Source organism: Ammospiza caudacuta, chromosome 8, assembly GCF_027887145.1.
Source record: "Ammospiza caudacuta isolate bAmmCau1 chromosome 8, bAmmCau1.pri, whole genome shotgun sequence".
In the NCBI taxonomy this organism is placed as follows: Eukaryota; Metazoa; Chordata; class Aves; order Passeriformes; family Passerellidae; genus Ammospiza; species Ammospiza caudacuta.
Window position 1 is genome coordinate 28862257 of NC_080600.1, and position 14094 is coordinate 28876350.

Consider the following 14094-nt stretch of genomic DNA (forward strand, 5'->3'; position numbering starts at 1 on the left):
TTTTATTTGGGGCGTGCGGGTGATTGTGGCTCCGATCTCCAGCGAAGCAGCACCCGCCACACCCCAGCAGTGCGACCCTCTGGCCCCGTCCCAGTGTGTGCGTGCATGTGTGTGCGTACAGGGGGCTCCGGCGTCAAAGATGGGAGCCCCGTGCCTGGAGGTAGTACTGCCGGCCCGCCTCCCCTTGCTGGCTCCATCCCAGCCCCCACAAAGGAGATTCACAACACTGGGGGCTTAAGGGGAGGGGCCTGAGTAGTGGTGGTGGTGGTGGTGGGGAAATAGGAAACTCCCAGAAAAACGGGGGAGGGGGCTGAGTGGTGGTGGTGGTGATGGGGAAATTTGAGACTCCCAGAAAAACGGGGGAGTGGGTGGGAGATTGTAGGAGAAGCCCTTGGTGCCATTCCTATAGCCCCAGCATTGAGGTGGAGGGCTACAGACCCCCCAAGAAGGGATTGAGGTGCTTCTACGTGACAGCTGGTGACCCCCAAGTTGGAGGGAGCAAAGGCAAGGATCACTTATGGGGTGCCCACTTAAGGGGGTGTCCACTCTTCCCCCAACCCTGCACCCCAGGAGGGAGATTCACAGCAAAACAAACCACAGAGCCTTAGGCCCCCTGTGCCCAACCATCACCCGGCCCCGTGGAAAGGGGGGGCCCGGGCAGGGGGGACAGATCTAGGTGGCTTGGTAGAGGTCCTTGCGCCTCCGCACCTCCTTGAGGACCCGGGCACGGAAAGCGTCGGGGTCCTCCCCCCCGGCCTGCCACAGCCCCAGCGCCTCCTGCAGCTCGGGCCGGTGGGTCCGCAGGAAGGGGTTGTAGGTCTGCTCCTCCCCCAGCGTGGAGGGGCACTGTGGGGGCAGCAGCTCAGCTCCCCTGCTGGAGGCAGCACCCCTGGCAGGGAGCTGGGAACGCCCCCAGAGCCCCCAGCCCCATGGCACCCCCCATGCAAGAGGGTGTTGGGGTGCAGCATCCCTGCCAAGGGAACCCCGTGAGGGGTTGGGATGGTGGGGGCTGCCCCCAGGGACCCCCATGCCTCACCGTGCTCCTCTTCTCCTGGCGTTGCTGCACCACCCACTGCAGCTTCTGCTCCAGCGCAGAATTGTCCAGCTCCAGGAGGCTGGCAAAGGTCAGGCATTCCAGTGCGTATTCGTGGCCTGTGGACCCCCACAGGCAGCCCTTAGCATCACCCCCACCCAGCTCTCCCCCTTGGCAGTGGGGCTAGGGGGACAGCAGCAGCTCTGCCCGGCTGCTGGGGACACTCACCCGGCCAAAGCAGCGTGTCCTCGCCCAAGCTCACGGCCACGTCCAGGGAGGCCAGCATGGTCTCAGGGGAGCCCTCAAACGGCCTGCCTGCACCCCCACACAACTGCCTGTCATGGGGGGGTCTGGGGGGAACCCCTAAGCCCATCCCAGGATGGGATAACCCCCAAGCCCCTGTCTGGGGTTGGCTGCACTCACCACAGCCAGCGAGGAAGAGGAGGTCCCCGGAGAAGAGGCAGGGTGGGCTGCCAAAGGGGCCCCCGTCCAGCACATAGACCATGTGGCCCACAGTGTGGCCAGGCGTGGCGAGGGCCTCGAAGGTCAGGCAGCCCACGGTCACCTTCTCCCTGTCTGTAAGTGGGCTGTGCGGGAACAGGGGGCACCGTCAGGGTGCTCCCCCAAACCCAGCACCTCCCCTGGCACCCCTTCTAGCACACTGGTGTCAGGAGTGTGCCAGGACACTGCCCAACATGGAACTGGGGGGATGGACTGCTGGGTGAGTGCTGCAGACAGTGGTGGTTGGTAATGAAGCCCCCCCAGATTTACAGGGGTGCTAGTGAGGTGCAGGACTTACTTGGTGAGCCGTGGGATGGCGTCGAGCGCGCTGCCATACACCCTGCAGGAGCTGTGCTTCTGGCAGAGCGCCTCATTCCCTCCACTGTGGTCCCTGCAGACAGGGAGGTCAGACCCCCCAATACTCCCCCACTAAATGGGGCAGGGCTGGGGGTCACCTCAGGTGGGCCTGCCTTCACAGCAGCTACCAACCCGTCCAGAGCCTCCTCTTGCCCCTTACCAGTGTTTGTGTGTGCAGAATATGGCTTCCAGCATCACCCCCTCTTCCTCGATGGCAGCCTGGGGAAGAAATATGGACAGAGAGATAAGGGCGGACAGAGAACCCAAGTACCAGTTTCCTCCCTGAACTCTATCTCTCCCAGCTCCCCTGTCATGCTCCAGTCTTGCCTTGGGCATTAAGGGCTGCAGATTAGGGGCAAATTTGCTCCTCTCTAACCCCAAAATACAGAGACATGGGACACCCTCACCTGGAGACAGCCAAACACCAGGTCAGAGTGGTTGTGGGGGTCTCACCTGTACAGCCAGCGGGTCAGAGGGGTCGATGACGGCCGCTTGGCTGGAGCCAGTGTCGATGACCAGGTAGCTGTAGTTGTTGGAGAGGACAGGAATGGGCAGGATTTTCACCCCTGCGGGGGAAGAGACACAATCAGGGCATCATCCCCCCCTGCTGGAAAAGGAGGAGTCCAGGTCAAACTCCCCACATCTTACATCAAATTCTTAGTTAAACAGGCTTCGGGCAATTCAGTGATGGCAACACCTCCCCAGCCCAAAGCGCCGGTGCTGGGGACACTGCAGGGCCGAGGTGAGGAGGGACTGTCCGGACTCACCAGGGAAGCAGTAGGGCTGGGGCACGGAGTGGCCGTGCGGGTACCGCTCCCGCGCCTTCTTCACCTGCCGCTGGTAGAACAGGTAGCCCAGGCGTGTGCGGGCGTACAGGCTGTACCTAGGGAGGGCAGACACCCCTAGGCATTAAACCCCAGGTCCCGTAAGGAGCCCACTTGGGAAGGGGGCTACTGCCGCGGCTGTGACTCGCACAGGGAATACATACAGGGCCACTTTGGCATTCGTGGGGGCTAGAGGTGTTGTGTGTGTACCCCACACCCCAGATGTGTAGTGAGGACAGGACTGGTTCCCCGAGAAGGCATCCTCCAGCTCCTTCGAGCAGCAAGGACTAGGGGGTCATTGCTGCTCACCAGGAGGGGCTGGAGCTGGATGTTCCTCTCCATGCTCCGGGGAAGAGACGTGCCCAAGCCTGCCATAGTCAGAGGAATCAAGAAAGAGAATGGGCCGAGGAAAAGGGAGGCAAGAAATGCCCCCGTGCATGTGGGGGTGCAAAAGACATCAGGCTGCGGGGCTCGGAGGGATCACCCCGTTTGCACAGCAGCAATTTGGGACGGGACGGGGAATGCTGCAATGACGGACATGTAAAGACCTGGGCTGCAAAGCCCACTCCCGGCCGAGGGCACCCCTGGATGGCACACCGGGAGCATGTAGTAGCGGTGGGAGCCCGAAACCGGGGACCAGGGGCCGGAGCACCGGGGCAGATGAACGGCGACACCCGAGAGAAGGCGCCCCGCACGGGAGGGCACCGGCACCGCGCGGGGGGAGCCGGTGGCTGATCCCCGGCCCGGCGGCCGGGCTGACACCGCCCGCCCCCACGCCCCCGGCCGGCGCGGGCTGAGCCCAGCCCGGTGTCCCGGTGCCGGCGCGGCCGCAGGTTCCTCCCCGGGCGGCTCCGCAGGAGCAGGGGAGGCGGTGGGCCCTCCCTCCCGGCGGCAGCACAAAGGCGGGCGGTGGCGGCTGCCTCCCCGCGGGGGTCCCGCAGCGGCCCCGCTCACTCGCTCTCTCGCTCTCTCGGTCACTCACCCCAGGCGGAACAGCAGCGGGGCGGCGAAAGCCATGAGCGCGGCGGCGGCGCGGCGGGCGCGGCGGAGGAGGCGCAGGCAGGCGGCCCCGAGCCCGCGCGCCCCGGCCGCTGCCGCCGCCGCCGCCGCCCCGCCGGGCCCCGCGGCCATGCCGCCAACCGGCGTCACGCGCCCGCCGCGCCCCCTGCCGGCCCCGCCGCCGCCGCGGCACCGGGAGGGAGCGGGGGGGGCAACGCTCGGCCCCGCGCTCGCGTCACCCCCCGAGAGGAGGGGATTCCCCCCCCCGCCGCCGCGAGGGGTGTCCCCCCGCTGACGTCATTGGTGAGGAAGGGGGTCCCTGAGTGACGTCAGAGCCGGCGGGAGGGAAATCCCGGGGGGACGGGCGAGGGCAGCGGGGTCCGGCCCCGGGAGCAACAGGCGGGAAGGACAGCGCGCCCCGCCGCCGGTACCGGCCGCCCCGGGTGCAGGGCGCGGAGCCGCCGCGGGGGGGCGCGGTGGGCGTTGGCTGCCCCCGCCCCGTCCGACCCGTCCCGGCCCGGCCCGTCCCGGCCCGTCCCGTCCGGCGGCGGCCGCAGCCCGGCGGAGCAGCGCGCAGCAGGTAGGGCGGCCCGCCCCGCGCCGCGACCCCCGCCGTTCCCGAGCCCCGCCCGCGGCCCCCGGCGATCCCCCTCCTTCTCTCGACTCCCCTCCGCCCGCTTCGTCCCCCCACCCCCCTGACCCTGCGCCCTCCGGTGCCACAGCCGGCCAGGGGCTGTCCCAGCGCTCTCCCGAGCGTCCCGGAGGCCAACGGGGACTGAAGGGGTGGGCGGCCGGTCGCTAAACAGCGGGGACGCGCTGCGACACCCCGCTCCCGTCACCGGAGTGGGTGGGGGCACGTCGGGTTGGGGTCCGGCGGCGGGAGGAAGGGGAACGGAGCGCGGTCCCGCGGTGAGGGACGCGGGGGGACGGGACGCCTACGCGCGGGGTCCTCTGTGGCATTGGTGCTGTTTTCCGGACCCTACGCGATGGCGTGGCAGGGAATTGGGGCGAGGTGCGGGTGGTTCGTGGGAGGGCAGCGACACTTGTGCTGTGGACAGTGTCCTCACGGACATGAGTGTCCTCACGGACCCCGTGGGGTGTCTCGGGAGGGGTGGGCACGGGTTTGTGCTCGGCAAGGTGTGGAGGTGATGCCGTGGGGGTGTGTGGGGACCAGCACTGGGTAGTTGGGGGTGCTGGGGCTGAGGCACAGGAGGACGCCTCTGTCCCATGTCTGTGCCCCCGGGAGAGAGCTTGCAGAGGGGCAGGGATGTGGGAGAGGCGATGCCGAACCCCAGCAAGCTTGTGTCTGTGTGAGTGGTGTAGGCCAGTGGGGACATCCCACCTGGGTAGGCCCTACTGACTCTTGTGTCAACTGAGCACGACTGGCCTGGGCTGGGCCAGGCCGGGACAAGTTGTGCTGTGCTGTTGGATTGTGCTGTACTGAGCCGTGCTGTGCTGCAGGAGGCCGCTGTGCCCTATTGTACTGTACCAGGCTGTGCCATGCCATGCCAGGCTGTGCCACTCTGCTGCGCCATACTAGGCTGTGTTGTAGCAACTCGTGCTGTACTGGTGGGAGCTTCCAAGTTCTTCAAGAGTGAGGTGTTTTCTCAGGCAGCCTGAATGTGGGGAGCTCTGTCCCGTGCCCCAAACCATGATCCCCTCCTAAGGTGGTTGTGTTTCCCCCAGGAACCTGTGGAGCTTGTGGCAGGGGCCCAAGTCTGGCAGGAGTGCCACGGTGGATGGTGGGGACACAACCCTGTGCTGCCCGTGAGATTGTGGAAGGGATGATGGTTGGCTGTGCCCCATGTGCCTGCTATATGTGCCTTATCTGTGCTGAGTCACGGTGCCAGTGCAGCGTAGCACCCTGTCCCCAGGGACCGTGTCATGCCACTGAGCTGGCCCCGGGTTGCCATCTACCATCCAGCTGGTGACCTGAGTTTCGGGACCGTGCAGTGCCATGGACCGAGGAGGGTTCGTCTGCCTGCTTCCCTGGGTGTGGCAGCTGCTGGGACCCGTCAGGCTGGTTCCTTCCCCATGCCCAAGGCTACCCCAATGCAGTGGAAGCAGGAGGGGCTGGAGCAGTCCCGAGGGGCTGGAGCAGTCCCAAGGTGCTGGTCATGGGCACAGAGTAGGACCCTGCTGATCTGGTGCCAGCCAAATACACCCCGCTTTCCCCAGACACCTGGGCTCCTTCCTGGGGACTCTGGTCCCCCTGTAACTTAAGTGTCAGTCACAGAGGCTTTCCTAGGGTCAAGGTCCTGTTTTGGGCCCTTCCCTGGCCCCACAGATGAGGCGGTACCAGGGGGTCCCCTGTGCTTTCTGGGAAACCAGTGTGGAGAAAGTGAACTTCCTGTCCGCATGGTCACTGCCACGCCGGTTATTTATTTTTGGTGCTGTCGTCATTACCATGAGGAAGGGCAGTGTGACTGTGGCAGCTCTGCCGTGGCTGGCACAGTTGGGTGGCAGGAGGGATGGAGGGACAGAACTGCTCTCCCAGCCCGGCATGGCTGGCATGGGTGTGCCCCAGGCTGCGGGAAGGAAACACTGGCGTCACACAGGAGGAAGGGCCCAATCCCCTCCTGGTCTGGGCCTGGTTAGCAACAGATCCTCGTTCCTTCCCTGGGATGGTCCCAAGATCACATCATCGCTGCGGGCAGGAGGGTACTGGGGAGTCCTGGCACCTTCCTGGGCTCTGGGGTGCCAGTGCTGAGAGGGTGGGAGGTGGGTAAAGGCCTGGCACTCTCTACTGGCAGCGCTGTTGTTTTCCTGGCCTTGGAGATCCTGCTTTCCTTCTCCTCCTCCTGCTGGGACCAAGCCCAGCTGGCCTTGAGCCTGGGCTGCCTGCTCACAGCTGCCGGGGGCTCTGTGAGGGGGCCTGGTGTGGCTGGGGAGGGGAGCTCAGCCCCAGGGGGGTCCCAGGTCTGCTGCCCGAGGTAGAGTCCATCTCCTGTAGAGGGGATGTGGGTGTCACATCCCCTTATAAGGGACTCAGGAGTTCTGGAGCCCCTGTGTGACGCATGCGGCTGTTGGGTGGGGGACACCCCTGAAATGGGAGTGGCAGTGGGATCTGCGTGGCTGTGATGACGATCAGAGCCTGTGTTTCCATCCCAGGCAGTTGGCAGTGTGATGCCATTTGTCCTCAGTGTGGTGCCACCAGGAGCCACAGACCAGCCAGGGGTGCTGCTCCTTCCTCCCTGGCAATCTCAGGGGAAGGCTTCAAAGACAGGAGAAGTCAGGTCCCTGTGGAAAGGTCACGGCCCGGCACAGCCTGAGTCAGCGCGTGGCTGTGCCCTGCCCGCGGCTGGCCACTGACGCGGGTGCCGGGGACTCAGGGCACAGGAATGCGGGTGGCCCCAGCCAAGGGATATCCCTGGTCTCTTATTGACCTGCTGGCATTGAGGCCACCTTGCCCATACTCATTAGGAGCCGCTATTAAAGTGGGAGGGGGAGGATTTGTGGCTGCACGATCCCCTCTGTCCCTGTCCCTGCGGCTGCACTCACCGAACAGGTGCTGCCCAGGTGAGCTGTGCTGAAGCCTCCGCGCCTTCTGTCCCCTGCAGGTGCCCGTGGGAGGTGCAGGGAGCCGGCATGTCGCGTCCCAGCGCCCCCCCGCTCTACGATGACAAGAACCCCCTCTACCCCCCGCCCCCCGGCGGGTACCCCCAGCCGCCCCACTATGGCGGGGGGTACCCGCAGCCTGGGGGGTACCCTGCGGGGGCGGGGTACCCGCAGCCAGGGGGGTACCCAGCGTCAGGGGGGTACCCTCATCCCGGCATGGCCATGCCGTCCATGCCCATGCGGTTCGGTAAGTGGGGCACCTTGCTTTATTTGGGGGAGGGTACTAGAAACAGGGGTGCTGTGAGGGGCTGCATGCTGACCCTGGTGCTGAGGGCTGTCCCCCGCAGGTGACAGTGGCCTCGGGGATGGCTCTGCCTTCGAATCAGTTGACTGGGAGGATAGGAAAGTCCGGCACGCCTTCATCCGCAAGGTGAGTCCCAAGGGGCCAGGGGCACCTGTCAGGGTGGGGGGCTGAGTGCTGACCCCCCTGTCTCTTGCAGGTCTATGCCATCATCTCCTTGCAGCTCCTGGTGACAGTGGGAATCATCTCTGTGTTCACCTTTGTGTGAGTAGAGGGTTCCTCCTGAAAAAGAGGAGCTTGAGTTCCTCGGGGGGTTGTTCAGAGGGACAGTAGCTGCTGTCTCCTCTCTCTCACATTGTCCCTGCTGTCCCACAGCCACCCTGTCCGCTCCTTCGTCCAGAGGAATGTTGCCATCTACTACGCCTCATAGTGAGTAGGGCTCTGCTAGCTCGTGTCCCCCCAGCTCGTGCCCCCACATCCAGAGCCTCCCAGGCTGATCCTGTGGGATCTGTGGGACTCACACCTGCTGTCTCTCCTTGCAGTGCTGTGTTCCTGGTGACCTACCTGGTGCTGGCCTGCTGCCAGGGTCCCCGGTGAGCCCCTAGGGCCCCCGGGGTGGGTGTGTGGGTTTGGGGGGTGTCTCCAGAACATCAAGATAGGTTCCTGCCTGGGGCTGGCCCTGGGTAGTGGGGAGTAGGGGGACATGACATGGTTGCTGTCACTAACTTACCTCTCTCCTGTTTCGTTCTCAGGAGACGCTTTCCCTGGAATATTATCCTGCTGAGCATCTTTGTGAGTGGGCTGGGACTGGCAGGGGGTCCTGGTGGTGCCCCCGTGGAACCCCAGCTCCCCCTGGGTGTGCTGGGAGGGACAGGAGGACATGTGGGCAGCTGAGCAGCCTACTGAGCTCACCCTTCTCTCCCACAGACGCTGGCCATGGGGCTGATGACGGGCACCATTGCCAGGTATGCCCTGGGGACCCTGTGGTTATAGATCTGGGGTCCCTCCCGTCCCCCACTCTGCAGCCAGCTCAGCTGAGAGGCTGCCAGGAGCCAGGGGATGCTCCAGTCCCTTGGGCTCAGGGACTGCAGAGTTCCTGTCCAGGACTGGGGCTGTGAGGGAGGGTCTCCAGCACCCCTCTGGCAGGAGGATACTGATGTGGGAGGTGATTTTCTTTGTCTGTAGCATGTACAACACGAAAGCTGTCCTGATTGCCATGCTCATCACCGCCATTGTGGCCATCGTTGTGACCATCTTCTGCTTCCAGACCAAGGCAAGGAGAAAGATGCCCCCTGCCCTCTGTGGGCCAGGTGTGGGGAGCTGGTCAGTGGGGACACCCTGGGCTCTCCTGTGACATTTGTGTGTCCCCCCTCCATATCAGGTTGATTTTACATCGTGTCCGGGGCTGTTCTGCGTGCTGGGCATCGTGGTCATGGTGACCGGGATCATCACTGCCATCGTCCTCTCCTTCAAATACGTGAGTGGGAAGGAGAGAGGGGCTGTGAGGAGCCTGGGTGTTCCCGGTTGGCTGTCCCCAGGGCTGGGGCCGGCGGGGGGTTTGCGTGGTCCCTCTGCTGGAAGCAGGATGTGGAAGGCAGCCTGCCTGCAGGGAGACGGTGTGTCAGCATCGGCAGCAGCCCCTCGGGAGCCGGGAGGAGGCAGGACATGCCCTGCCTCGCCTGCTGCCTGCCTGCACCCGGCTCACCGTGCTGTGCTCCCTTCCCGTGCAGGTGCCCTGGCTCCACATGCTGTACGCGGCCATCGGGGCCATCGCCTTCACACTGGTGAGTGGGGCGGGCACTGGGGAGGGAGGAATTCCCCCTGCTCCTTGCCTGACACCCTCTGTCCCTGCAGTTCCTTGCCTATGACACCCAGCTCGTGCTGGGAAACAGGAAGAACACGCTGAGCCCCGAAGAGTATATCTACGGTGCCCTCACCATCTACACTGACATCATCTACATCTTCACCTTCCTCCTGCAGATAGTGGGCCGGGATTAGCCCTGGGACTCCTCCTGTCCCTCTCCAGCTGCCCCCACCCCTCCTCTGGTCTCTGTACAGGATAGTCTGCTTACTGTGACTCTTAATGCTTTGGCATTCCTACCTGTAGGCTGCTAAGGAAAGGGCTTCCCTTGATCATCCCCCAACAAGCTCTGAGGGCAGTGGGGGGACTGGTTGCCAGCGTTTAGGCAGTTTAGCCCAGCTCTGGCACCGCTTAGGGAGGCTGTGCCAATGGCATTGGGCTGGCAGCGGAATGTCACAGCCCTGCCTGGGCACAGGGAGCTGGCAGTGGCTGCTGGGGTCATGTTGGGATGTTTTGGCAGAGAACAGTTGGTGCCATTCACTCTGTGCCTTAAATGTGGCTCTGGCCATGCCCCCTCCCTGGGCTGTGGCTGTGCCCGGTGTGGGCAGGGGGCAGCTGGGACCTCTGTGGCAGAGCTCACATTGCAGAGGCCCTGCAGCCACGGATGTGGGCAAAGTTGCACTTGCTAAATAAAACACTTCAGTTTTCCAGACAGTCCCAGTCTTACTCGTGTGGCAACTCCCTCAGAAAACCTGTGGGCAGACTCAGTGGGGGCTGCGGCCTGGTGCAGCACAAACACTGATTTGGGAAGGGAAAGCCAAGGTCACACTGCTCCAATGCTGGCCTCCCTCCCTTGCCTGTAGCCCCTGCTGATGTGGGCAGAAGCCCAGCTGCAGAACAGCTGGGGCCCCCCCTGCTGAGGCAGGCAGAGTCTGGGGCTGGGCATTGAGGGAGCGACCACAGTGGCACTGAGGTGTTTCACTTTATTTGTTCCTATTCAGCTCCACAACCACTTCATGGTCTGGACAGGCAGGGCAGATGCCACTGTCATGTGTTCATGGGCTGGTGTCACCAGATGGCCAGCAGCATAGCTATGCCCCCCTGGCCATCCTGCCGTATCTCTCTGAATCGTACTTGCCCTGGTTGGCTTCCATCATTGCTCGGCGGGCTTTTTGCTGCTCAAGGCGGGTTTTGTCCACTTGCCGCTTGGTCAGGAGGAAGAGGATGATGCCGGAAGGCAACCCAATGGCCCTGCAGGACAGCCAGCAGTCAAGGAGATGGAGAGAGTGGGTGGGGGAGCAAGGGTGCTGTGCCACGCTGGGGCTGCATGGACAGCGCCCTGTACAGACCCCCAAGTCCCCTGTTCCACCCCGGCCCTCCCAGTGCCGACCTGTCCCACCAGTGAGCCACTCACCAGGCCACCCCCACCGGCTTCATCGGGTTCTTGCCCTTCTTGCGTGTGGGGATGTACTCCACGCCCTCGGGCAGCCCCCCGCTCCTGACTGGCTCCTGACCGGCCCCTTGTCCCGCGGGCCGGGGGCAGCTCTGCCCAAAGAGCCGTGTGCCCCGGGCGTCCCGCCGCCCCCAGCCCGTGCCTGGAGCTTTGGCTGCCACCAGCAGTCCTGCGGGGAGAGAAGCATAAGGGAGGGGCAGCCATGGGGTAGAGTGTGGGGGGCCCAGCCTGAAGCTCCTGTCCCTGTCCTTACCCCGGCTCTCTTCCCTGTCCTTATCCCTGCCCTCTTCCCTGTCCGTCTCCATTTGCATCCCCCTGCCATAGGCCCTGCCCTTCTGCCAGGGGGCGCTCGAAGATGGGCCCTGCGCCGGGGGCGTGACCAACACAAGAGGGGCGCGGCCCTACGCCCTCTCCTCGGCGGGGCAGGGCGGGGCGGGGGTGCGTCCGTCTCGGGCGCTTGTGCCGAAAGCCGCGGAGCGGTGCCGTGAGGGAGGTGGCGGAACGGTCCCAGTGCCCCCGCCCCGGGGTTGCCCCCTGCTCCTGCCCACCCGCTCGCCCGCCCGCCGTTACCCCGCAATCCGCCTCGCGCCGCCGCCATGGTGCCGGTGTGCACCAGCGGCTCCGCTGCATGCCGGGAGCTGCAGTTTCGCCACTCAGGGACTGTCAGCGGGCTGCGCCGCAAGGTCCGTGCGCAGAAAACTACATCTCCCAGAACGCACCGCGCAGGGCGGGGCCGGCCCGCGCTGCCGGCGGAAAGGGCGGGATCCGCGCGCGGGTTCGGGCCGTGGTTGGCTGCGGCGGGCGGGGACGGGCCGGGCCGGGGCGGGGCGGGGCGCGCGGCGGAAGCGGCGGCAGCGGCGGCGGGGTGGGTCGGCATGGAGCCCGGGGAGGACCCGGGGGCGCTGGACCTGCACGGCGACGAGGAGATCATCGAGGTGGTGGAGCTGGGCCCGCCCGGGCCGGGTGAGACGGGGCGCCCTGCGCCACGCACCGGGCAGGGCCTGTGGGGGTCCGGCCTCTCGCCGGGGCACCGGGAGCGCTGCGGCCCCACCCCGGTGCGAGGCCCGGCCGGGGCATCCCCCCGGCCCGCGGCCTCTCCCCGTGTCGCGTCCCGTTCCTCTGCGGTTTCCCTGCCCTGGGGCTCGCGGTCCCGGCGGCATCGCGCATCCCCCGCTCCCCGGCCCGCAGCCACCCCGCTGACCGCCAAGCCGGGCAGGCCGCGAGCCCCGCCCTGACCCTCGCCCTCTGCAGATGACCTGGCCGAGGAGATGGAGGACGTGGACTTTGAGGACGAGGGGGCAGAAGAGCCCGATGGGGAGGCTTGGGAGTCGGAGGATGACGAGGGGGTGGAGGACGGCATGGAGGCACAGGACGACAGCGAGGTCACGTTCTCCCTCCACTCCGGTGAGTGCTGGGCACGGGCAGAAGCAGCTGGGACCCTCCTCGGGACGTGGTCTCGTCTTGGCTTTCCCCAGAGTCCAGCGGTGCAGAGTGCCTTGCTCGGTTGCTGTCTCCCAGCCTTCTTGGAACTCAGAGCTGCCCTGGGCTTGTTTCTGCCTTGTGCTCTGGCAGAAGAGCCCTTTGGGCCTCCCATTCCATTAGCAGCTGGCCCTAAGCTCAGCAGAAAGCCTGTGCCCCTCCTCTCCCATGTGAAGAACTGGTTCCCACTGGGATGGGTTGAGAGTTCAGCTTGCTGACATCCCACCCAGGCCCAATGCTGCGTGGGGTTTGGATCCCCTGGGAACGTCAGGTGAGGTGGGATCAGCACCGTAGCCATGCAGCCTCTCTTTGCTCTTTTGTGAAGATTCTGTCTTCTGTGTGAGCCTTGACCCCAAGACCAATACGCTGGCAGTGACAGGCGGAGAGGATGACAAGGCCTTCGTGTGGCGCGTGAGTGACGGGGAGCTCCTCTTTGAGTGCTCAGGTGAGGTGCAGTGAGCAGCTGTGTCCCCTCTCAGCAGTGCCTATCTGCACACATTTCCCTCCAGCTGATGCTGTGCTCCTGGCCATCTTCCATGGCTTGGCCTGAGCAGTCTCTGTCCCCTGATGTTCACAGGACACAAGGACTCGGTCACCTGTGCCGGCTTCAGTCACGACTCTGTGTTCGTGGCCACAGGTGACATGTCTGGGCTTATCAAAGTGTGGCGGGTGGATGCCAAGGAGGAGGTGTGGTCCTTTGAGGTGGGGGATTTGGAGGTGAGTGGTGCTGTGAAGGGTTCCCCAGCTAGCAGGTGGGGTGGCAGCACTGGGTGACACTGCCTGTCCCTCTCTCTGCCCAGTGGATGGAGTGGCACCCTCAAGCCCACGTGCTTCTGGCTGGTACAGCTGATGGCAACACCTGGATGTGGAAGATTCCCAGTGGGGACTGCAAGACCTTTCAGGGTCCAGCATGCCCAGCCACATGTGGCAGGATCCTGCCTGATGGTGAGGCACAGGGCCTCTCTGGAGTGTGAAATGTCACCAGCTCTGTGTGGGCCATCTGCCCTCCTGCTTCTCCCAGGCTGTGCTGAATGGGAGGCAGGGGATGGGGGCCCTATTTGCTATCTCTGGCTCTATTTGCTATCTCTGTCTCTATCTGCTATTTCTGCCTTACCCAGGGAAGCGAGCAGTGGTGGGGTATGAGGATGGGACCATGCGCATCTGGGACCTAAAGCAGGGAACCTCGCTGCATGTCCTGAAAGGTAAGGAAGAAAGGAGAGGTTTATCACCTGGGCTGCTCCCCAGTGGGCAAACAGCCCATTCTAGTGGGCTCTGACTTCTGCCTGAGTGGGGAGGAGGCATCCTGTGAGGGCAGGAGAGAGCCTGGCACAGGGTTTCTCTGTCACAGTGGTGGCTGTTGCTTGTGGGGGTGCTGGCAGAGCCAGGCAGGGTGGAGGCTGCAGGATGGTGTTTCAAGGCTCACTGGGGCTCTGTGGGGAGGGCATATAAAGCTCATACCTGCCACTCACCCCCCAGGCCAGGATGGCCATCAGGACCCCTTGACGTGTGTGGCCAGCAACCAGGATGGCAGTTTGATCATGACGGGCTCTGTTGACTGTCACGCCAAGCTGATCAACTCTGCCACGGGCAAGGTGCGTCTGTGGGGGCTGGGCAGAGTCATGAGCGCTGGGGACCCCCCAAGTCCCCTGTTCTGAGCCAAGGGCAGAGCCAGGAGCGCTGGGGACCCCCCAAGTCCCCTGTCCTGGGCCGGGGCAGAGCCAAGAGCGCTGTGGACCCCTCACATGCGGGGCCGGTGTGCGGCCATTGGCAGCCGGCAGGCGGCGCCCT

At 64.8% G+C, this 14094-nt stretch overlaps 3 protein-coding genes across 5 annotated transcripts in view; 2 read left to right on the top strand and 1 right to left on the bottom strand.

Moving 5' to 3' along the window:
- PNKD (PNKD metallo-beta-lactamase domain containing) lies at window positions 1-11533 on the bottom strand. 2 transcript variants are annotated; one of them, XM_058809909.1, is made up of 10 exons: window positions 11398-11533; window positions 10789-10996; window positions 2659-2774; window positions 2345-2457; window positions 2052-2110; window positions 1833-1925; window positions 1457-1620; window positions 1262-1348; window positions 1037-1152; window positions 1-846 (listed from the first exon to the last, which is right to left on the bottom strand). In XM_058809909.1, the coding sequence occupies exons 1-10, from the start codon at window positions 11423-11425 to the stop codon at window positions 673-675; spliced, it is 1158 nt and encodes a 385-aa protein (XP_058665892.1). In that variant the 5' UTR covers window positions 11426-11533; the 3' UTR covers window positions 1-672. The 2 variants fall into 2 exon arrangements, with proteins under 2 accessions (XP_058665892.1, XP_058665891.1); XM_058809908.1 differs by lacking the exons at window positions 10789-10996; window positions 11398-11533 and adding an exon at window positions 3698-3764.
- On the top strand, window positions 4072-10086 carry TMBIM1 (transmembrane BAX inhibitor motif containing 1). Its single transcript, XM_058809911.1, has 12 exons — window positions 4072-4294; window positions 7275-7519; window positions 7620-7702; window positions 7773-7837; window positions 7949-8002; window positions 8116-8166; window positions 8326-8365; window positions 8501-8538; window positions 8759-8846; window positions 8955-9050; window positions 9304-9357; window positions 9428-10086. The coding sequence occupies exons 2-12, from the start codon at window positions 7303-7305 to the stop codon at window positions 9569-9571; spliced, it is 930 nt and encodes a 309-aa protein (XP_058665894.1). The 5' UTR covers window positions 4072-4294; window positions 7275-7302; the 3' UTR covers window positions 9572-10086.
- Window positions 11286-14094, top strand: part of AAMP (angio associated migratory cell protein) — a 5849-nt gene continuing 3040 nt past the window's right edge. The window contains exons 1-7 of one of the 2 annotated variants that reach the window (XM_058809907.1): window positions 11286-11510; window positions 12079-12231; window positions 12632-12751; window positions 12884-13023; window positions 13107-13251; window positions 13425-13508; window positions 13783-13898. In XM_058809907.1, the coding sequence (XP_058665890.1) occupies window positions 11456-11510; window positions 12079-12231; window positions 12632-12751; window positions 12884-13023; window positions 13107-13251; window positions 13425-13508; window positions 13783-13898 (813 nt within the window). In that variant the 5' untranslated portion in view covers window positions 11286-11455. Of the gene's footprint in view, window positions 11511-11696; window positions 11791-12078; window positions 12232-12631; window positions 12752-12883; window positions 13024-13106; window positions 13252-13424; window positions 13509-13782; window positions 13899-14094 lie in introns of those variants that run through there. The other variant, XM_058809906.1, reaches the window with a different exon arrangement.